The sequence below is a fragment of the Myxine glutinosa genome, chromosome 8 (genome assembly GCF_964187855.1).
Source record: "Myxine glutinosa chromosome 8, kmMyxGlut1.1, whole genome shotgun sequence".
NCBI lineage: Eukaryota > Metazoa > Chordata > Myxini > Myxiniformes > Myxinidae > Myxine > Myxine glutinosa.
The window spans coordinates 64,560,224-64,583,431 of record NC_136268.1 but is presented as its reverse complement, the minus strand read 5'-3'; the positions used below and the strand labels follow the sequence as shown (position 1 = coordinate 64,583,431).

The 23,208-nt window shown below is 45.7% G+C and overlaps 1 protein-coding gene across 1 annotated transcript in view; it reads right to left on the bottom strand.

The window, feature by feature from the left end:
- Nucleotides 1–22,864, bottom strand: part of SNRNP40 (small nuclear ribonucleoprotein U5 subunit 40) — a 31,579-nt gene extending 8,715 nt beyond the window's left edge. The window contains exons 1-2 of the mRNA XM_068124590.2: nucleotides 22,667–22,864; nucleotides 10,321–10,450 (exon numbers count right to left, since the gene is read on the bottom strand). Coding sequence (XP_067980691.1) covers nucleotides 10,321–10,450; nucleotides 22,667–22,780 — 244 coding nt within the window. The 5' untranslated portion in view covers nucleotides 22,781–22,864. The remainder of the gene's footprint in view (nucleotides 1–10,320; nucleotides 10,451–22,666) is intronic.
- Nucleotides 22,865–23,208: the final 344 nt, after the last annotated feature.

Genomic DNA, 23,208 nt, shown 5'->3' with positions numbered 1-23,208 from the left:
CAGCTGCTTTCTGAAAACCGCCACATTCCATTGACTCACCCTGTATAGTGTATATACCTGTCAGCAATGTGTGTGGCTGAAACAGTCGAATCCACTAATTAGAAGGGGTGTCAGCATATAGTCAGGTTCACTATGTCAATAAATTATATTTCGTTCAAAATCATGGTAGATGAGCAAACATATACATTTTTGGAAAGGTTATAGCATAAGGAAACTAAAAATCAATGTTTACATTTGGAGAGATACCTGTATGGCGGCCATTTTGGATTTTCAAAATGGCCACTGTAAAATACATATTTTGTTCTAGTTCTGCCTCTAATTACCCTAAAAACTTTTTAAAATATACTAAACCTATATTTTCAGGGACAAGGAATCCAATGAAAGTATCAAATTAGTGCTATGGGGAATGGTAAGACACGAATCAAAGGTTTTGAATTGCAAAATACTGTCTTTATATTCGCGATAAGTTGCATAATCAAATACATGTTATCATTTTGTACAGGCAGTTAATAACATCAAAATGTGTCACAATAATTCATATCACCAAACATACACAGTCAGTCAGCAAAATCATATATACACATGTAGTCAGTATAACTTCACATCTACACAGGCAGTCAATGACAAAATATACACAGGCAGTCAATGGCATCAAACATACACGATTACAGAATATGCCATTTAGAGTTCGTCATCACTGTCCTGTGTGTCGTATCCGACAATATAGTCCGCATCGTTTTCATAGTCCATTCCACACAAGCAAAGGTCGGTCAAATTGATTGGCAAATCGAATTGGTCGAATGGTCGATCGAATCGAATTCGATGAATCGAATCAAATCGAATCGATCAAATTGGTCGAATGGTCGAATGGTCGATCGAAACAATTGGTCGAATGGTCGAATTGGTCGGAATTGGCAAATGTAAACATTGATTTTCAGATTTTCCATGTAATAACGTTTCCAAAAGTGTATAGGTTTGCTAATCTACCATGATTTTGAACGAAAAAACAGTGAACCTGACTAATACTTTTGGCCATGTAGTGTATATTCAAAGTACACCGCCCCTATGCCAAATAAATAAATAACATATTCACCAGCGCATAAAATTTCTGGGGCACCGAGAGAAAGAAAATAAGTCATTATTGAATCGATAATAATCGATAAAATAATCGATAATAATTGAGTAATTAATCAATTAATTGATTAATCCCAAAAAAAATCTGTTTTTGCCAAAGTACTGCTTCACTATTGTGCCCAAATTTCAGCTTTCTAGCTCAAAGGATGGCTGAGATGTCGCCCAGACAAACAAACAAGAAAGACACCAAAACAAACGGAGCGAAAACTGACTACGCCTTTTCGGCACCCGGCAATGACGTCGTGCAGCGCCTGGAGATGGAATAACGAGGGGCAGAGTACAATATTTTTATGATAACATCTGTAAGAGTTAACAAAGACATAAAAGGTGTACAACCATCGATGAAAAGAACAATTGGGGGAGGGAGGGGGTGGGAGGAGATGAGGCAGGATGAGCCTCATCCTCCTGTAAAAATAAAGGCAGAGTAAACCACTGCTTGGCTCAGAGTGTGTGCATATGCAGTAAAAAACAATGGCCAAACGTGTGTGTGTGTGTGTGTGTGTGTGTGTGTGTGTGTGTGTGTGTGTGTGTGTGTGTGTGTGTGTGTGTGTGTGTGTGCAGTGGTTCATAGATTTTCTTCATTTTTTTTTTTTTTTAATAAACATTTTCTCCAGGCCAAAGAGCTCTATAACGAATCAGCATTCTACAGGGCAGCGTTCAGCGAGGTATTACTGTATGTTTATATAAACAAGACCGAAAGTCTAACAGCGGTGTAGCTGGGTTTGTTTGACACTTCAGTTGAAGAGGATAGTATGACCTGGGTGGAGATACCAGTTAGTAAATAATGCAAGTATGAAATTATTTTGAAGTATTCTAAGTCTCTAAGGCCTAAGCTGTCTGTCACCATGGAAGTGAAGCGATTGCATTGAGACACTGGTTTATTCTATATGTTCGAGTCAACAATGAACCAACCATAGACCGCTTCACTCCAGTAACTTTGCAGTCACGACAAAGGGATGGAGATGGAATAACGAGGAATAACAGTGTTAGGATTATATTTACTATATTATTATAATTAACGTTATTATTATTATTATTACGGAAACGATACAAATATATTAAGAAACCTGGGCTAATTTGGCTGAAGTGGCCTGAAGATGAGGCATGAAGGCATGAAGCCTAAGGCCTATACGTACTGTATCGTCGGAAGACCCGTAATGCCAATGCTTCCGATATTTGATGGTCATTTTAACAATCGGTGTGTTTGTGTTTCACACTGAATGAAAAACGTAAAGGTAGATATGACAGGTTTGACAATATGTTTGGCCTGAACTGCATATAAATCATAATGGCGGTGTGTGGAGTCAGCCGTTGTGCGCTCTAATGACATCACAGACATAATCACATCACATCACCCTTGTCATGTGACCAGATCCTCAGCTCTGATTGGTGTACGTTTGTGATGGACATACATACATACATACATACGGACAGACAAACACTGTTCTCGACGGCTTTGCCCTATGGGCTACACCGTAAAAATGGCACCAGTCTTCATAAAGGGTTAGCTCGGTAAGCCTCCACAGAGTGAGTGTGAGTGAGAGGTGATACAACTCGTCAGCACAAAATTGCGGTCGCTGGGTAATTAGGATTATTTAATTTAGGTTGCGCACCTAGAGTTTAGTGCACTTATATTTCCAAACAATAAGTTAGTGACGCTGCAGGTGCCACAGTGTCTCAAAAATCACAACGACGTAGGTAAAAATAATGCAGGTTTGATTATAAAAGGAAAGAGGGAAACAGTAACCTGCAAGACAAAAAGGAAGAGCTGAATCCAATCGACTACTTGAGTTACAGTTATGGGCTCATGCCGAACAATGAAGCAAAATCTTACATACATGCAGACTCATTCAGGGAACACAGGACAAACTAGAACAGCAAGCGGTAGAGCACATACCTCTGCCAGGCTGAACAGTTTATGTTTTGTATCCCACTGATAGGCCAGATCTGGATTCGGACCTGAACCAAAATAGAATCAGCTTGTTCTTGCCACCTACCATTTCATCCACCAAGTTTTATCATGATCCATCCACGTTTTGAGATATTGTGCTCTATATCGTTTTGGCCCTATGTCTCAATTGTAAAAAATCACTTAAAATATTTCTCGTATCCAGATCCAGATCTTCACCAAAATCAAAACAATTTATCCTCGTCACACAACCAACCTGTCCACCAAGTTTCGTCCAAATCCATCCATAACTTTTTACCCTCGCCAGGGGGGAGGGAATGGCATTTGAGTCAGTTTGTCTGTCTGTCTGTTTGTTTGTTACTTGGCAAAAAAAAAAAAAAAAACATTTCAAATTTGTGTATAAAAAAGCACTCCGGTTTGTGTGTGTGTATTTGTTTCTGTCCGCTCACTTATACTTGCCTACAGGTCACAATTTTAAACCGATCTTCACGAAACTTCACCAAATGGTAGAGTTTGTGGTCTGACAAAATCCTATATATGTTTGGGGTCAAAAGGTCAAAAGGTCAACATAGGCCAAAGGTCAACCACTTTTTTCAAATTTCTAAAATCCTCAATTTTCAACCGATTGACTTGAAATTTGAATAAGATATACATATCGGCTAACTGAATTCAACCACCAACTATTTTTGAGATCAGCATACGCCAAAAGGTCAACATAGGCCAAAGGTCAACAACCATTTCAAATTTCTAAAATCCTCAATTTTCATCCAATTGACTTGAAATTTGAATAGGATTTACATATCGGCTAACTGAGCTCCCCTCTGAGCTCCCCTTACATATCGGCTCCCCTCTGGGCTGGTGCTCCTGCCTCACACCTAGCTCGTCTTCACGCTGTTGAAACCAAAGCATTCAGAATCATTGGAATCTCCCGCGATGAAGCTAACTCCAAGGGCCTTTCACTCACTCACCGCAGGCAGGTTGGTGGTCTTTCCGTCTTCTACCGACTCCTCTCTGGCCTTGCCCCCCCAGCTCTCTCTGGGCTCTGTCCAGCAAATATTCCTACAGGTCGCACAAGATCTGCCTGCAACCCTCTTATGGTTAAACTGCCAAAATCAAGACTCTCTGCTCACCTTCACTCCTTCATTCCTTCATTCCTCTTTTCTCCCGCCTCTGGAACAAACTCCCTCACTCTCTTCAATCCCACTCCACCCTCCAGGTCTTTAAAACAGCTGTTCACCACCATCTCTTATCTTCCCACATCCAAAACCTTGATCTTTTCTATCCCCGCTAATTTCACCCCAATTCCACTTTTTTGAAATACCAACTTCTGTCCTGGAAGTCCTTGGTGTCCTTGGTGTCCTTGGTGTCCTTGGTGTCCTTGGTGTCCTTGGTGTCCTTGGTGTCCTTGTGTTTCATACTTCTCCCACCCCCCCCCCCACCCCCCCCGTTCCCACGCCTCCTCCCCCCCAAATCCTCTCCCTCCCACACATCTCCCTGCTCTTAAATGTTGTGTGCTCTCAAGTGTTTGTGTGCTTCCCCTTCTCTTGTCTTCCGCTCCCTCTTTTTATATATTTTGTTTGTCTGGTTGATTTGTTTGTGAAGTAAATGTCAGCTCTTTCACGAGCCTCGATTCAGTATACAAAAAAACAAAAAAAAACTGAATTAAACCACCAACTATTTTTGAGATCAGCATAGGTCAAAAGGTCAACATAGGCCAAAGGTCAGCCACTTTTTCCGAATTTCTAAAATCCTCAATTTTCATCCGATTGACTTGAAATTTGAAAAGGATTTACATATCGGCGAAGTGAATTCAACCACCAACTATTTTTGAGATCAGCATTGGCCAAAAGGTCGACATAGGCCAAAAGTCAACAACAACATTGTTTTTTTCAACATTGTTTTTTTCGAAGCTGCTCCATGCGCTCACGCTTTCGAAGCTAAGTGATATTTCTCAATCGTGTTTTTGTCGAGACTGTATCTATCTTTCGGTGTATGTACCTATAGCGTATCTTTTGGAAAATTTTCGGTGCTAATTTTTCGTACATGTACACACAATCGTCGGTTAATGGTATCGAGTATTCTGCGGCCTAGTACTCGTAGGCTTGGACTACCGTACCGTCTCCGACCTTGTGGTTTGTTTTTCTCTCAGCGATTCGTCGAATGCGCTGAAATTATTTTCGTTCACTGTTTCGTCCCAGTCGTTCACCCCGTACCTCCTTGTTTAATATCTGTATTCACAAAAAAAAAAAAAAAAAAAAAAAAAAAAAACCCCAAAAAACTATTTCCTTCCCAGGTCTTATTCGTTTATTTGTTCTTTTTGTTCGTTCGTTCTTCGTTCGCGATCACGCGGTTAGAAATGTATAATCTCTCCCCTGAACAACTATTTTCTCTCATATATTATAACACCCTTTTCTTCTTTTCCTACAAAAGGATGCTTTCGTCTTGCTCACCAAATCTATTCATTCCAAAAAATATATATAATACCATCTCTTACAGTTCCTCCTTTCAACATTCCCTAAACTATCCAGAACTCCATCCCTCCTCCAGTGTCCTCAAACGTATTTTTGACTCGAAGGTCTCAAACTCATTTTGCAAAAAATGTTCGTTTCCCATGAATCGTACACTTTTCAAAATCCAATCTCACCCCTCCCCTCCAAATCCTCCCCATCACCCATCCCTTTCAAATCTCCCCCCTTGCCCCTTCCCTCCCCTCCCTCCGAAACTCCCCCCACACCCCTCCCCTCCGAGACTCTCCCTCGCTCCTCCCCTCCTAGACTCCCCTCTCACCCCTCCTCCTCAAAGCATCCTCCCTGCTTCTTCCTCCTTCCAACTTTCACCTTCATCTCCCCAAACCTTCTGCCTTGCTCTTCCCCCTCCTCAAATAACACCTCACTGTGCCTCACCCAATCTCCATCAAACCTTTTGTCCGCCCCATTCTTTCCTTTCTCCAAGCTATTCTGAAATCTCTGACACACCTTCAACAGCTCTCCCTACCTCTTCCTCCTCTTCCACATCTTACCCTACCCCTCTCCCCCCCCTGTTCTGGACCCGATGCTCCCCCTTCCTCTTCATTAACGGTATGGACCTCAAACATCCGGGGCCTTCGCTCAAACTTGACTGACCTCTCCATACAGGTTGCTTCTGACAAACCAGATGTGATCTGCTTAACAGAAACTTTCCTCCTTCATGATGTCTCTGATGCCTTGGTATCTCTCCCAGGTTACTCCCTCCTCCGGTATGATAGACCTGAGCCTCGTCCTGGAGGTGGGGTTGCTATCTTTATAAAAAACTCTCTTCCTCACTCGCCCTCCACTGCCCTCTCTCCACCTCACCCCCAGGAATACCTTTGGCTACGGCTTCCCCTTCGCTCCCACCTTTTGTTCATATGTGTGTTGTACCGTCCACCAATCAGCGATGACTCCATCTACATCTCACTGTCTGATAATATGGACCAACTTCTATCTACCCATCCCAACTCTCTCTTCCTCATATGTGGTGATTTCAATTGTCACCATGCCAGTTGGCTGGGTGTGGGTACCTCTCTCACCAGCCATGGCTCTTCAGCAAAGGAATTCTGCGACTCACTGGGACTGACACAATCTGTCAATTTCCCGACCCGGATCTCAGTCAACGGAGCATCTTCTCTTCTGGATTTGGTTATGACAAACTTCCCTGAAAATGTCTGCTGCTCTTCTTCTGCTCCAATCGGCTCATCTGATCATGTGCTTGTCAAAGTGGACATCTCTCTGACCATTCTCAGAGAGCCTCCTCAGCGTCGACGAGTCTGGCATTTCACTCAGGCCAACTGGCACGGTCTTCAAGCAGCCATCAATCATCTGGACTGGTCTCCCATCTCTACCGCCTCTGACATCAACTCATCCTGGGAATTCTTTCAAAGTAAATTGCTCTCTCTCATGCACAGATTTATACCATCTCGTCTTCAGTTGTCATACCCTTCCTCCCGTCCATGGTACACGGAATCTTGTGGTGAGGCTGTTGCCCTGAAACAACTTGCTTTCGTCTCCTGGAAAGCAAATCCAACGGAAGGAAATCTCATTTCCTTTCACAAAGCCCGAAACAAGTGTGTGTCCACCCTCAGGAGAGCCAGGAAACAATATCTCACCATTCTCAAGACCGAACTCTCTTATCTGTCTCCCTCTTCCAAATCCTGGTGGCGTCTGGTCAAATCTGTTTCTGGTGTTTGTTCCCCCTCCATCCCCTCCCTCACCTCAAACGGCTTAACGGCTGACTCCGCACGTGAAAAAGCTGAATGCCTCAACTCTGTGTTTGCCTCTAAATCTTGTGTCCCAAACCCATCCCTCTCTGTACCCACCGTACCCAGTCGTACCCAGCTGCTCCTGGCCTCTGTGTCCTTTCCTCCTGACAAGGTGGAAAAGTTTCTGGCAACCCTCGACTCTGATTCTGCAACTGGTCCTGACGGCATCAGCCCACGGGTCCCAAAATCATGTTCTTCTGCACTTTCACTCCCTCTTTCTGTTCTCTTCACCCTCTCTTTTGCTCAAGGTCATCTGCCATCTGCTTGGAAATCAGCCAACATCACCGCTTTGCACAAAAAAGGTGCAAAAACAGATCCCAGCAACTACAGACCAATCAGCCTTCTCCCAATTATCAGCAAAGTCATGGAATCCATCATTGCTTCAGATATTAAATCTTTCCTCTTCTCCAATGGCTTGATCTCTGATCATCAATTTGGTTTCAGACCTGGTCACTCTACTCTGGACATGCTGCTTCTGCTTTCTCAACAATGGATGGAGGTCCTCAACGCCAAACAGGAAATTAGAGCTGTCTCCCTTGACATTTCACGTGCCTTCGATACGGTCTGGCACCCTGCTCTGCTCTCCAAACTCTCCTCCTTTGGTATCCATGGAAATCTCCACGCATGGCTGGCGGACTTCCTCTCTGGTCGTAGTCAACGTGTGGCCCTGAATGGGTTTCTCTCATCTCCTCTTCCTGTTCAGGCTGGAGTTCCCCAAGGTAGTGTTCTGGGCCCTGTGCTTTTTCTGGTCTTCATCAATGATCTCTCTGACTCTCTTGAAAATCCTCTCTATCTCTTTGCTGACGACTCTACTCTCTGTCGCTCCATTCCTCATCCCTCAGATCGGCAGTCTGCAGCCTCCTCACTCTCTGCAGACCTGGACAAAATCACAGACTGGTCAAACAAGTGGAACATGTCTTTCAATCCTGACAAATCTCACACTCTTACAATGTCTCTCCGAAAGGACCGACTGGACAACCCTCCCATCTACTTTCTCAACAATCCTCTCCAAGAAGTTCTGTCGCTCAAGCTTTTGGGTCTCACTATCTGCCATGATCTTTCTTGGGAAAACCACATTTCCAAGCTGGCCTCCAAAGCCAGTCGCCGACTGGGCATCCTCCGTCGTGCGAAGTCCTTCCTTGGCACACCTGAGCTCCTCACCACATACAAGGCTTTCATCCGCAGCTCAATGGAATACTGTTCCCCCCTCTGGGCTGGTGCTCCTGCCTCACACCTTGCTCGGCTTCACGCTGTTGAGGCCAAAGCTTTCAGAATCATTGGAATCTCCTGCGATGTAGTCAACGCCGAGGGCCTTTCACTCACTCACCGCAGGCAGGTTGGTGGTCTTTCTGTCTTCTACCGACTCCTCTCCGGCCTTGCTCCCCCAGCTCTCTCTGTGCTCTGTCCCCCCAATATTCCTTCAGGTCGCACAAGATCTGCCTGCAACCCTCTTCTGGTTAAACTGCCAAAGTCTAGGCTCTCTGCTCACCTTCACTCTTTCATTCCCCTTTTCTCCCGCCTCTGGAACAAACTCCCCCACTCCCTTCAATCCCACTCCTCCCTCCAGGTCTTTAAAACAGCTGTTCACCACCATCTCTTATCTTCCCCCATCGAAAACCTTGATCTTTTCTACCCCCGGTAATTCACCCCAGAGTCCTTGCAGTGTTCATATGTTTTAATCCTCTCCCACCTCCCCCCCAAGTCCTCCCGATGTCCCTGCTCTCAAATGTTGTGTTTGTGTCCTTCCCCCTCTCTTTTGTGTCCTTCCCCCTCTCTCCCCATCTTGTCTACCGCTCCCCTTGTTTTTTGTGTTTTGTGTGTCGGTTTGTCTTTTTGTGTGATTAATGTTCGCTCTTTCACGAGCCTCGATCTTGTATACAAAAAAAAAAAAAAAAAAAAAAAAAAATTTCAAATTTCTAAAATCCTCAATTTTCATCCAATTGACTTGAAATTTGAAGAGGATTTACATGTCGGCGAACTGAATTCAACCACCAACTATTGATGAGATCAACATAGGCCAAAGGTCAACAACAATTTAAAATTTCTAAAGTCCTCAATTTTCATCCGATTCACTTGAATTTTAAATGGGATTTACATATCGGCAAACTAAATTCAACCACCAACTATTTTTGGGATCACCATAGGTCAAAGGTCAAAAAAAAATTCTAATTTCTAAAATCGTCAATTTTCATCCAATTGGCTTGAAATTTAAAAAGGATTTTCATATCACCTTACTGAAAGCAACCACCAACAATTTTTGACGTCAACATAGGCCAAAAGGTCAACATAGGCCGAATTTCTAAAATTGTCAATTTTCATCCGATTAACTTAAACTTTGAAGACGGTTTGCACATCAGGTCACTGAATTCAACCACTAATTATTTTTGAGGTCAAAAGGATGCCCCACTGAGTGCCATGCTACTTTGTTCTGTTTTGCCAAGTGTCACTCTATGAGTGATTTTTCATTTGTTTGTTTGTTTGTTTGTCCGCACAGAATAAATATGATTTTCTCTGCAACTGTTGGTCCGATTGACAGGAAATTTTCACCATAGGTGCAACTCCACCTGTATATTTTTTATGATCACTTATGGCATCATAGATCACGTGGTATCGGCGCCATCTTTGAAAACCCCAAAACTTTGCACCTCTATATCTCCGATAGCGCTGAATAGAAACAATTGAGACATGGCTCATTGTGAAGAACTCTTCATGGGGAATAACATATGTCAATGATGATGTCATGGGTGCCTCCATTATGACATCATAACTCGACAAGTACAAAACTTTATCCTATCAAGATGAAATTTATTGAGCATCAGAGGGATAAATTGATGAAGAAAAAAAATAATGATGTCATCGGTCACGTGGCTCGGCAGCCATGTTTGTTTTAACAAAAAGCCTTAAAAACCACAAAAAACAGGTCCTGGCGCGGGCTTGCAATCTCTGATTGCTCTTTCTTGTTAGGTTATTGTGTTATAGATAGGAATAAAAAAGTACTTACGGATTATATGGTCAAAACCAGCAGATGCCAGTATTGAGCCATTCGGGTGGAATTTGCAACAAAACACCTCGCTCTCATGGCCTGTGAGCAACATGATGGGAGCCTGGAGGCTCGATGTCCGAGGGGGGCCCTGTGGAAGCACAATGCACTCAACTTCAAACTTCCAGTTCAAATCATTAAAATAAAGACCGAAAGTCTAACAGTGGCGTACGTAGCTGGGCTTGTTTGATACATTCGTTGAAGAGGATAGTATTAGTATGACCTAGGTGGAGATACCAGTTCGCAAATAATGCAAGTATTAAATTATTTTGAAGTACTCCAAGTTTCTAAGCTGTCTTTCACCTATGGATGTGAAGAGATTGCATTGAGACAACAGTTTATTACCCTCACCAGAGTATTGCATTTCGGTCCGTTTGTTTGTTTGTCCACACAGAATAAATGTTTTTCTCTGCAACCGTTGGTCCGATTGACAGGAAATTTTCACCAAAGGTGCACCTCTGCCTGTAGATTTTTTAAAATGATAATTATGACTTGGCATGGGCGCCTTCTTGGAAAAAACAAAAAAACTTTGCACCTCTATATCTCCGAAATCACTGAATAGAAAAAATTGAGACATGGCTCATTGTAAAGAACTCTTCATTCACAATGAATAAGGATTGACAGACTGAGAGCTCTTTCACGATTCTGTGGGTGGTGGTGCATGGTCGTTCTTAGTTTGTGGAGCGATCCGTCTGGTTGATTCCGATAAGCGAAACTCCAACACGCTAACTAGTTCCGCGACCCTGGTGTGGCTGGCGGACTAAACTTCTTAGAGGGACGAGCGGCTGCAAGCTGTGCGAGATGGAGCAAGAACAGGTCTGTGATGCCCTTCGATGTCCGGGGCCACGTGCATGCTACACTGGATGGGCCAGCGTGTACCTTGCCCTTCGCCGTCAGCCTCGGGTAGACGGCTGAGCCCCATCCGTAATGGGGACTGGGGCTTGAGATAGTATCCCAAAGACGAGGAATTCACAGTAAGCGCGAGTCATCAGCTCGCATTGATCACGTCCCTGCCTTTTGTACACACCGCCCGTTGCTACTACCGATCGGACCTGGGATTGGTGAGATCCTCGGATCAGCCCCTGCACAGGCCGTTCTCAGCTCGTGCCGGTGCGCCAAAAAGATGAGCGAACTTGACTGTCTAGAGGAAGTAAAAGTCGTAAAGTTATGACTTTTACTAGAGGAAGTAAAAGTCGTAACAAGATACCGTCAGATCAAGATCTGTCAAAGAAGGATCTGACAATCCTTCTTCATCCAATATGACGTCATAATTCGACAAGTACAAAACTTCATCCGATAAGATGAAATTTATTTCTCTGCAACCGTTGGTCCGATTGACAGGAATTTTCACCATATGTGCATATCCCCCTGTATACTTTTTTAAATGATAATTAATGATGTCATAGCTCACGCGGTATGGGCGCCATCTTGGAAAAACCAAAAAACTTTGCACCTCCATATCTCTAAAAGCGCTGCATAGAAAAAAAAAATGAGACATGGCTCATTGAAAAGAACTCTCCATGGGGAATAACATGTTAATGATGATGTCATAGGTTCCTCCGTTATGATGTCATAATTCGACAAGTACAAAACTTCATCCGATCAAGATGAAATTTCTTGAGCGTTATCTATGGATAAATTGGTGGAGAAAAAAAATGATGCCGTCAACGGTCATGTTGGTCCGCCCGCCATATTTGTTTTAACACAAAAGCCTTAAAAACACAAAGCACATCCTGGCGAGTGTCTGCAATCTGATTGCTCTTTCTTGATCTATATGTTATTATTTTTTTTTCCAATGAGAGCCGGTCACCCTGGGAGTTGGGGATTGAGAACAAGGCAAGAAATGAATGAATTTGGGGGAGGGGATCAAGGCAAGAAATGAATTTTGGGAGGGGTAAGGCAAGAATTGAATGAATTTGGGAGAGGGGAGCAAGGCAAGAAATTAAATTGGGGGAGGGCAAGGCAAGAATTGAATGAAGTTTGGGGAGGGGAGCAAGGCAAGAAATGAATTTGGGGAAGGGGCAAGGCAAGAATTGAATGAAGTTGGGAGGGGGGGGAAGGCAATAATTGAATGAATTTGGGGCAGGGGAGCAAGGCAAGAAATTAAATTGGGGGAGGGCAAGGCAAGAATTGAATGAAGTTGGGGGAGGGGAGCAAGGCAAGAAATGAATTTGGGGGGGGGGACGAAGGCAATAATTGAATGAAGTTGGGAGGGGGGGTGGGGAGGCAATAATTGAATGAAGTTGGGGGAGGGGAGCAAGGCAAGAAATGAATTTAGGGGAGGGGCAAGGCAATAATTGGATGAAGTTGGGGAGGAGGGGCAAGGCAAGAAATGAGGTTGGGAGGCAAGGCAAGAAATGAATGATGTTGTGGGAGAACAGGGTAATAAATGAATAAAGTTGGGGGAGAGGGGCAAGGCAACAAAGGAATGAAGTTGGGGGAGGGGAACAAGGCAAGTAATGAAGTTGGAGGAGGTGCAAGGCAATAATTGAATGAAGTTAGGAGGGGGTGGGGGTGGAAGGCAAGAAATGAATGATGTTGGGGAGGTAAGATAGGCAAGAAATGAATTAAGTTGTGGTGGGACAAGGTAATAAATGAATAATGTTGGGGGGAAAGGCAAGAGAGGAATGATGTTGAGGGGCAAGGCAAGAGATGAATGATGTTGGGGGGAAAGGCAAGAGATGAATGATGTTGGGGGGAAAGGCAAGAGGTGAATGATGTTGGGGGGCAAGGCAAGAGATGAATGATGTTGGGAGGCAAGGCAAGAGATGAATGATGTTGTGGGGCAAGGCAAGAGACGAATGATGTTGCGGGGCAAGGCAAGAGATGAATGATGTTGGGGGGGGGGGGGGCAAGGCAAGAGATGAATGATGTTGGGGGGCAAGGCAAGAGATGAATGATGTTGGGGGGGGGGCAAGGCAAGAGATGAATGATGTGGGGGGGGGGGCAAGGCAAGAGATGAATGATGTTGGGGGGCAAGGCAAGAGATGAATGATGTTGGGGGGCAAGGCAAGAGATGAATGATGTTGCGGGGCAAGGCAAGAGATGAATGATGTTGCGGGGCAAAGCAAGAGATGAATGATGTTGTGGAGCAAGGCAAGAGATGAATGATGTTGTGGAGCAAGGCAAGAGATGAATGATGTTGGGGAGCAAGGCAAGAGATGAATGATGTAGGGGGGGGGGGGCAAGGCAAGAGATGAATGATGTTGGGGGGAAAGGCAAGAGATGAATGATGTTGGGGGGCAATGCAAGAGATGAATGATGTTGGGGAGCAAGGCAAGAGATGAATGATGTTGGGGAGCAAGGCAAGAGATGAAATTTTTTTTTTTTTTTTTTTTTTTTTGTATACAAGATCGAGGCTCGTGAAAGAGCGAACATTAATCACACAGAAAGACAAACAGACACACAAAACAAATAACTTCGGGAGCGGTAGACAAGATGGGGAGAGAGGGGGAAGGACACAAACACAACATTTGAGAGCAGGGACCGAGAGACATGGAGACATCAAGAGAACTGTGGGAGGGAGAGGGCTTTGGGGGGGAGGCATGGGAAGGGGGGGGGGGGGTGGGAGAGGTATAAAACATATGGACACTGCCAAGACTTCCAGGAAAGAAGTTGGAATTTCAAACAAGGTGGATCTGGGGTGAATTAGTGGGAGTAGAAAAGATCAAGGTTTTGGATGGGGGAAGATAAGAGATGGTGGTGAACAGCTGTTTTGAAGGCCTGGAGGGAGGAGTGTGATTGAAGTGAGTGTGGGAGTTTGTTCCAGAGGCGGGAGAAAAGAGGAATGAAAGAGTGAAGGTGAGCATAGAGCCGAGATTTCGGCAGTTTAACCATCAGAGGGTGGCTGGCAGATCTTGTGCGACCTGTAGGAATATTTGGGGGACAGAGCACAGAGAGAGAGCTGGGGGAGCAAGGCCGGAGAGGAGTCGGTAGAAGACAGAAAGACCACCTACCTGCCTGCGGTGAGTGAGTGAAAGGCCCTCAGAGATAGCTTCATCGCGGGAGATTCCAATGATTCTGAAAGCTTTGGATTCAACAGCGTGAAGCCGAGCCAGGTGTGAGGCAGGAGCACCAGCCCATCGGGGAGAACAGTATTCCATTGAGCTGCGGATGAACGCCTTGTATGTGGTGAGGAGCTCAGGTGTGCCTAGGAAGGACTTCGCACGACGGAGGATGCCCAGTCGGCGACTGGCTTTGGAGGCCAGCTTGGAAATGTGGTTTTCCCAAGAAAGATCATGGCAGATGGTGAGACCCAAAAGCTTGAGTGACAGAACTTCTTGGAGAGGATTGTTGAGAAAGTAGATGGGAGGGTTGTCCAGTCGATCTTTTCGGAGAGACATAGTAAGAGTGTGAGATTTGTCAGGATTGAAAGACATGTTCCACATGTTTGACCAGTCTGTGATTTTGTCCAGGTCTTCAGAGAGTGGGGAGGCTGCAGACTGCCGATCTGAGGGAAGAGGAATGGAGCGGCAGAGAGTGGAGTCATCAGCAAAGAGATACAGAGGATTTTCCAGAGAGTCGGAGAGATCATTGATAAAGACCAGAAAAAGCACAGGGCCCAGCACACTGCCTTGGGGAACTCCAGCCTGAACGGGAAGGGGAGATGAGAGAAATCCATTCAGGGCCACACGTTGACTACGACCAGAGAGGAAGTCCGCAAGCCATGCATGGAGATTTCCATGGATACCATAGGAGGAGAGTTTGGTGAGCAGAGCTGGGTGCCAGACAATTATCGAAGGCACGTGATATGTCAAGGGAGACAGCTCTGATTTCCTGTTTGGCATTGAGGACCTCCATCCATTGTTGAGACAGTAGAAGCAGCATGTCCAGAGTAGAGTGACCTGGTCTGAAACAAAATTGATGATCAGAGATCAAGCCATTGGAGAAGAGGAAAGATTTCATATCCGAAGCAATGATGGATTCCATGACTTTGCTGATAATTGGGAGCAGGCTGATTGGTCTGTAGTTGCAAGGATCTGTTTTTGCACCTTTTTTGTGTGAAGCGGTAATGTTTGCTGATTTCCAGGATGCTGGCAGATGACCTTGAGCAAAGGATAGGGTGAAAAGAACAGAGAGAGGGTGAGATAGAGCAGCAGAGCAGGATTTTAGGACCCGTGGGCTGATGCCATCTGGTCCAGTTGCAGAATCAGAGTCGAGGTTTGACAAAAACTCCTCCACCTTGTCAGGAGAGAAGGTCACAGAGTCCAGGAGCAGTTTGGTTCGACTGGGAAAGGTGGGAACAGAGAGAGATGGGTTTGGGACTAAGGATTTTGAGGCAAACACAGAGTTGAGGCATTCGGCTTTGTCACGTGCGATGTCAACTGTGTGGCCATTTGAGGTAAGGGAGGGGATGGAGGGGGAACAAACACCAGAAACGGATTTGACCAGACGCCACCAGGATTTGGAGGAAGGAGACAGGTTTGAGAGTTCATTCTTGAGTGAGGAGAGATAGTGCTTCCTGGCACTCCTGAGGGTAGACACACACTTGTTCCGAGCTTGGTGGAAGGAACTGAGATTTCCTTCAGTTGGATTAGCCTTCCAAGAGGCAAAGGCAAGTTGTTTCAGGGCAACTGCCTCACCACAAGATTCAGTGTACCATGGACGGGAGGAAGGGTAAGACAACTGAAGGCGAGATGGGATAAATCTGTGCATGAGAGAGATCAGTTTGCTTTGGAAGAATTCCCAGGAAGAATTGATGTCAGAGGCAGTGGAGATGGGAGACCAATCCAGACGATTGATGGCTGCTTGAAGACCGTCCCAGTCGGCCTGAGTGAAATGCCAGACTCGTCAACGCTGAGGAGGCTCTCTGAGAATGGCCAGAGAGATGTCCACTTTGACAAGCACATGATCAGAAGAACCGATTGGAGCAGAAGAAGAGCAGCAGACATGAGCAGGGAAGTTAGTCATAACCAAGTCTAGAAGAGAAGATACTCCATTGGCTGAGATCCGGGTCGGGAAATTGACAGATTGTGTCAATCCCATTGAGTCACAGAAGTCCTTTGCTGATGTTGGGGAGGAATGATGATTGATGAAATGATGAAAATGATGAAACAACATCAACAATGATGTTGGGGAGCAAGGCAAGATATGAATGATGATGGGGAGCAAGGCAAGAGATGAATGATGTTGGGGAGCAAGGCAAGAGATGAATGATGTTGGGGAGCAAGGCAAGAGATGAATGATGTTGTGGAGCAAGGCAAGAGATGAATGATGTTGGGGGAGCAAGGCAAGAGATGAATGATGTTGGGGGGCAAGGCAAGCGATGGATGATGTTGGGGGGCAATGCAAGAGATGAATGATGTTGGGGAGCAAGGCAAGAGATGAATGATGTTGGGGAGCAAGGCAAGAGATGAATGATGTTGGGGAGCAAGGCAAGAGATGAATGATGTTGGGGAGCAAGGCAAGAGATGAATGATGTTGGGGAGCAAGGCAAGAGATGAATGATGTTGTGGGGCAAGGCAAGAGATGAATGATGTTGCGGGGCAAGGCAAGAGATGAATGATGTTGGGGAGCAAGGCAAGAGATGAATGATGTTTGGGAGCAAGGCAAGAGATGAATGATGTTGCGGGGCAAGGCAAGAGATGAATAATGTTGCGGGGCAAGGCAAGAGATGAATGATGTTGGGGAGCAAGGCAAGAGATGAATGATGTTGGGGAGCAAGGCAAGAGATGAATGATGTTGGGGAGCAAGGCAAGAGATGAATGATGTTGCGGGGCAAGGCAAGAGATGAATAATGTTGCGGGGCAAGGCAAGAGATGAATGATGTTGCGGAGCAAGGCAAGAGATGAATGATGTTGCGGGGCAAGGCAAGAGATGAATGATGTTGTGGGGCAATGCAAGTGATGAATGATGTTGGCCTGTTGGGGGGCAAGGCAAGAGATGAATGATGTTGGGGGGCAAGGCAAGCGATGGATGATGTTGGGGGGCAATGCAAGAGATGAATGATGTTGGGCAGCAAGGCAAGAGATGAATGATGTTGGGGAGCAAGGCAAGAGATGAATGATGTTGGGGAGCTAGGCGATAAATGAATGAAGTGTGGGGAAAGGCAAGAAATGAATGATGTTGGGGAGCAAGGCAAGAGATGAATGATGTTGGGGGGCAAGGCAAGAGATGAATGGTGTTGCGGGGCAAGGCAAGAGATGAATGATGTTGGGGAGCAAGGCAAGAGATGAATGATGTTGGGGAGCAAGGCAAGAGATGAATGATGTTGGGGAGGAAGGCAAGAGATGAATGATGTTGGGGAGCAAGGCGATAAATGAATGAAGTGCGGGGCAAGGCAAGAGATGAATGATGTTGGGGAGCAAGGCAAGAGATGAATGATGTTGGGGGGCAAGGCAAGAGATAAATGTTGTTGGGGGGCAAGGCAAGAGATGAATGATGTTGGGGAGCAAGGGAAGAGATGAATGATGTTGGGGAGCAAGGCAAGAGATGAATGATGTTGGGGAGCAAGGCAAGAGATGAATGATGTTGCGGGGCAAGGCAAGAGATGAATGATGTTGGGGAGCAAGGCAAGAGATGAATGATGTTGGGGAGCAAGGCAAGAGATGAATGATGTTGGGGAGCAACGCAAGAGATGAATGATGTTGCGGGGCAAGGCAAGAGATGAATGATGTTGGGGAGGAAGGCAAGAGATGAATGCTGTTGGGGAGCAAGGCAAGAGATGAATGATGTTGGGGAGCAAGGCAAGAGATGAATGATGTTGGGGAGCAAGGCAAGAGATGAATGATGTTGCGGGGCAAGGCAAGAGATGAATGATGTTGCAGGGCAAGGCAAGAGATGAATGATGTTGCGGGGCAAGGCAAGAGATGAATGATGTTGCGGGGCAAGGCAAGAGATGAATGATGTTGGGGAGCAAGGCAAGAGATGAATGATGTTGGGGAGCAAGTGCAAGGCAAGAGATGAATGATGTTGCGGGGCAAGGCAAGAGATGAATAATGTTGCGGGGCAAGGCAAGAGATGAATGATGTTGCGGGGCAAGGCAAGAGATGAATGATGTTGCGGGGCAAGGCAAGAGATGAATGATGTTGCGGGGCAATGCAAGTGATGAATGATGTTGGCCTGTTGGGGGGCAAGCCAAGAGATGGATGATGTTGGGGGGGCAAGGCAAGAGATGGATGATGTTGCAGGGCAAGCAAAGAGATGAATGATGTTGGGGGGTAAGGCAAGAGATGGATGATGTTGCAGGGCAAGGCAAGAGATGAATGATGTTGCGGGGAAAGGCAAGAGATGAATGATGTTGCGGGGCAAGGCAAGAGATGAATGATGTTGCGGGGCAAGGCAAGAGATGAATGATGTTGGGGAGCAAGTGCAAGGCAAGAGATGAATGAAGTGCGGGGCAAGGCAAGAGATGAATGATGTTGGGGAGCAAGGCAAGAGATGAATGATGTTGGGGGCAAGGCAAGAGATGAATGATGTTGGGGAGCAAGGCAAGAGATGAATGATGTTGGGGAGCAAGGCAAGACATGAATGATGTTGGGGAGCAAGGCAAGAGATGAATGATGTTGGGGAGCAAGGCGATAAATGAATGAAGTGCGGGGCAAGGCAAGAGATGAATGATGTTGGGGAGCAAGGCAAGAGATGAATGATGTTGGGGGGCAAGGCAAGAGATAAATGTTGTTGGGGAGCAAGGCAAGAGATGAATGATGTTGGGGAGCAAGGCAAGAGATGAATGATGTTGGGGAGCAAGGCAAGAGATGAATGATGTTGGGGAGCAAGGCAAGAGATGAATGATGTTGGGGAGCAAGGTAAGAGATGAATGATGTTGGGGAGCAAGGCAAGAGATGAATGATGTTGCGGAGCAAGGCAAGAGATGAATGATGTTGGGGGGCAAGGCAAGAGATGAATGATGTTGGGGAGCAAGGCAAGAGATGAATGATGTTGGGGAGCAAGGCAAGAGATGAATGATGTTGGGGAGCAAGGCAAGAGATGAATGATGTTGGGGAGCAAGGCAAGAGATGAATGATGTTGGGGAGCAAGGCAAGAGATGAATGATGTTGGGGAGCAAGGCAAGAGATGAATGATGTTGGGGAGCAAGGCGTTAAATGAATGAAGTGCGGGGCAAGGCAAGAGATGAATGATGTTGGGGAGCAAGGCAAGAGATGAATTATGTTGGGGAGCAAGGCAAGAGATGAATGATGTTGGGGAGCAAGGCAAGAGATGAATGATGTTGGGGAGCAAGGCGATAAATGAATGAAGTGCGGGGCAAGGCAAGAGATGAATGATGTTGGGGAGCAAGGCAAGAGATGAATGATGTTGGGGGGCAAGGCAAGAGATGAATGATGTTGGGGGCAAGGCAAGAGATAAATGTTGTTAGGGGGCAAGGCAAGAGATGAATGATGTTGGGGAGCAAGGCAAGAGATGAATGATGTTGGGGAGCAAGGCAAGACATGAATGATGTTGGGGAGCAAGGCAAGAGATGAATGATGTTGGGGAGCAAGGCGATAAATGAATGAAGTGCGGGGCAAGGCAAGAGATGAATGATGTTGGGGAGCAAGGCAAGAGATGAATGATGTTGGGGGGCAAGGCAAGAGATGAATGATGTTGGGGGCAAGGCAAGAGATGAATGATGTTGGGGGGCAAGGCAAGAGATGAATGATGTTGGGGGGCAAGGCAAGAGATGAATTATGTTGGGGGGCAAGGCAAGAGATGAATGATGTTGGGGGGCAAGGCAAGAGATGAATGATGTTGTGGGGCAAGGCAAGAGATGAATGATGTTGCGGGCAAGGCAAGAGATGAATGATGTTGGGGGGCAAGGCAAGAGATGAATGATGTTGGGGGGCAAGGCAAGAGATGAATGATGTTGGGGGGCAAGGCAAGAGATGAATTATGTTGGGGGTCAAGGCAAGAGATGAATGATGTTGGGGGGCAAGGCAAGAGATGAATTATGTTGGGGGGCAAGGCAAGAGATGAATGATGTTGGGGGGCAAGGCAAGAGATGAATGATGTTGGGGGGCAAGGCAAGAGATGAATGATGTTGGGGAGCAAGGCATGAGATGAATGATGTTGTGGGGCAAGGCAAGAGATGAATGATGTTGGGGGTAAGGCAAGAGATGAATGATGTTGGGGGGCAAGGCAAGAGATGAATGATGTTGGGGAGCAAGGAAAGAGATGAATGATGTTGGGGAGCAAGGCAAGAGATGATGTTGGGGAGCAAGGCGTTAAATGAATGAAGTGCGGGGCAAGGCAAGAGATGAATGATGTTGGGGAGCAAGGCAAGAGATGAATGATGTTGGGGAGCAAGGCAAGAGATGAATGATGTTCGGGAGCAAGGCAAGAGATGAATGATGTTGGGGAGCAAGGCGATAAATGAATGAAGTGCGGGGCAAGGCAAGAGATGAATGATGTTGGGGAGCAAGGCAAGAGATGAATGATGTTGGGGGGCAAGGCAAGAGATGAATGATGTTGGGGGCAAGGCAAGAGATAAATGTTGTTGGGGGGCAAGGCAAGAGATGAATGCTGTTGGGGAGCAAGGCAAGAGATGAATGATGTTGGGGAGCAAGGCAAGACATGAATTATGTTGGGGAGCAAGGCAAGAGATGAATGATGTTGGGGAGCAAGGCGATAAATGAATGAAGTGTGGGGCAAGGCAAGAGATGAATGATGTTGGGGAGCAAGGCAAGAGATGAATGATGTTGGGGGGCAAGGCAAGAGATAAATGTTGTTGGGGGGCAAGGCAAGAGATGAATGATGTTGGGGAGCAAGGCAAGAGATGAATGATGTTGGGGAGCAAGGCAAGAGATAAATGATGTTGGGGAGCAAGGCAAGAGATGAATGATGTTGGGGAGCAAGGCAAGAGATGAATGATGTTGGGGAGCAAAGCAAGAGATGAATGATGTTGGGGAGCAAGGCAAGAGATGAATGATGTTGGGGAGCAAGGCAAGACATGAATGATGTTGGGGAGCAAGGCAAGAGATGAATGATGTTGGGGAGCAAGGCAAGAGATGAATGATGTTGGGGAGCAAGGCAAGAGATGAATGATGTTGGGGGGCAAGGCAAGAGATGAATGATGTTGGGGGGGCAAGGCAAGAGATGAATGATGTTGGGGAGCAAGGCAAGAGATGAATGATGTTGGGGAGCAAGGCAAGAGATGAATGATGTTGGGGAGCAAGGCGATAAATGAATGAAGTGCGGGGCAAGGCAAGAGATGAATGATGTTGGGGAGCAAGGCGATAAATGAATGAAGTGCGGGGCAAGGCAAGAGATGAATGATGTTGGGGAGCAAGGCAAGAGATGAATGATGTTGGGGAGCAAGGCAAGAGATGAATGATGTTGGGGGGCAAAGCAAGAGATGAATGATGTTGGGGGGCAAGGCAAGAGATGAATGATGTTGGGGGGCAAGGCAAGAGATGAATGATGTTGTGGGGTAAGGCAAGAAATGAATGATGTTGGGGGCAAGGCAAGAGATGAATGATGTTGGGGAGCAAGGCAAGAGATGAATGATGTTGGGGGGCAAGGCAAGAGATGAATGATGTTGGGGAGCAAGGCAAGAGATGAATGATGTTGGGGAGCAAGGCAAGAGATGAATGATGTTGGGGAGCAAGGCGATAAATGAATGAAGTGCGGGGCAAGGCAAGAGATGAATGATGTTGGGGAGCAAGGCGATAAATGAATGAAGTGCGGGGCAAGGCAAGAGATGAATGATGTTGGGGAGCAAGGCAAGAGATGAATGATGTTGGGGAGCAAGGCAAGAGATGAATGATGTTGGGGAGCAAGGCAAGAGATGAATGATGTTGGGGGGCAAGGCAAGAGATGAATGATGTTGGGGGGCAAGGCAAGAGATGAATGATGTTGGGGAGCAAGGCAAGAGATGAATGATGTTGGGGGGCAAGGCAAGAGATGAATGATGTTGGGGGAAAGGCAAGAGATAAATGTTGTTGGGGGGCAAGGCAAGAGATGAATGCTGTTGGGGAGCAAGGCAAGAGATGAATGATGTTGGGGAGCAAGGCAAGACATGAATTATGTTGGGGAGCAAGGCAAGAGATGAATGATGTTGGGGAGCAAGGCGATAAATGAATGAAGTGTGGGGCAAGGCAAGAGATGAATGATGTTGGGGAGCAAGGCAAGAGATGAATGATGTTGGGGAGCAAGGCGATAAATGAATGAAGTGCGGGGTGGGAATCAAGGAATTAATAAGACTAAGAGTAAGAGTGGGGTGAAGTAAGAAAACAAGTTCACAACGCGGAATGCGAAGGCTGAGAATGATGTTAAAATAATATAAATAAGAGTCCTGTATGGCCGAAGGACGAAGATCCAGTTAGTTTTAACAACATAGTTCGTAGACATAGTTCGTAGGCATAGTCCGTACCACTGACACCAAACTCCGAGCTCTCGCCGCAGACACCATTTCATGTCGCGACCTTTTAACGGGCGCAGCCGCAATTAGGGCGAGATCTTGTGCCTTTCGCTTTTGCTCGATCATGTTTCAAAGATTAAAATCCACAAAATCTCAATAGGCCTTCCCTAGCACCAGCGCTGAGCAAAGACATATGCCGAAAGATCAATCAAATGAAAACAAAAATTAAATACATTATATTAAAGTTTAACAGTAATGTTAACATGCGTGTTAACTTCAACTTGTGTTTAAATGTAATATATTATGTGAATACCGTGCTTCAAATCACATTACTGTATATTGGACTTTTTTTGAAAACAGTTTAGATTTTGATAATACACCGTCCAAAACAATATCGCCATAATTATTTTAAATATGATTTTTACAAATTTTAGTAAATGTAGGAATAAAAATGTCACGTAAAAATATGTAAAATTACATAAAATAATAGCTCTTTAGGAGATAGAATTATTTTTGCTAATATTTCCTGAAGGCTGAAAATCGTAAATCGTATC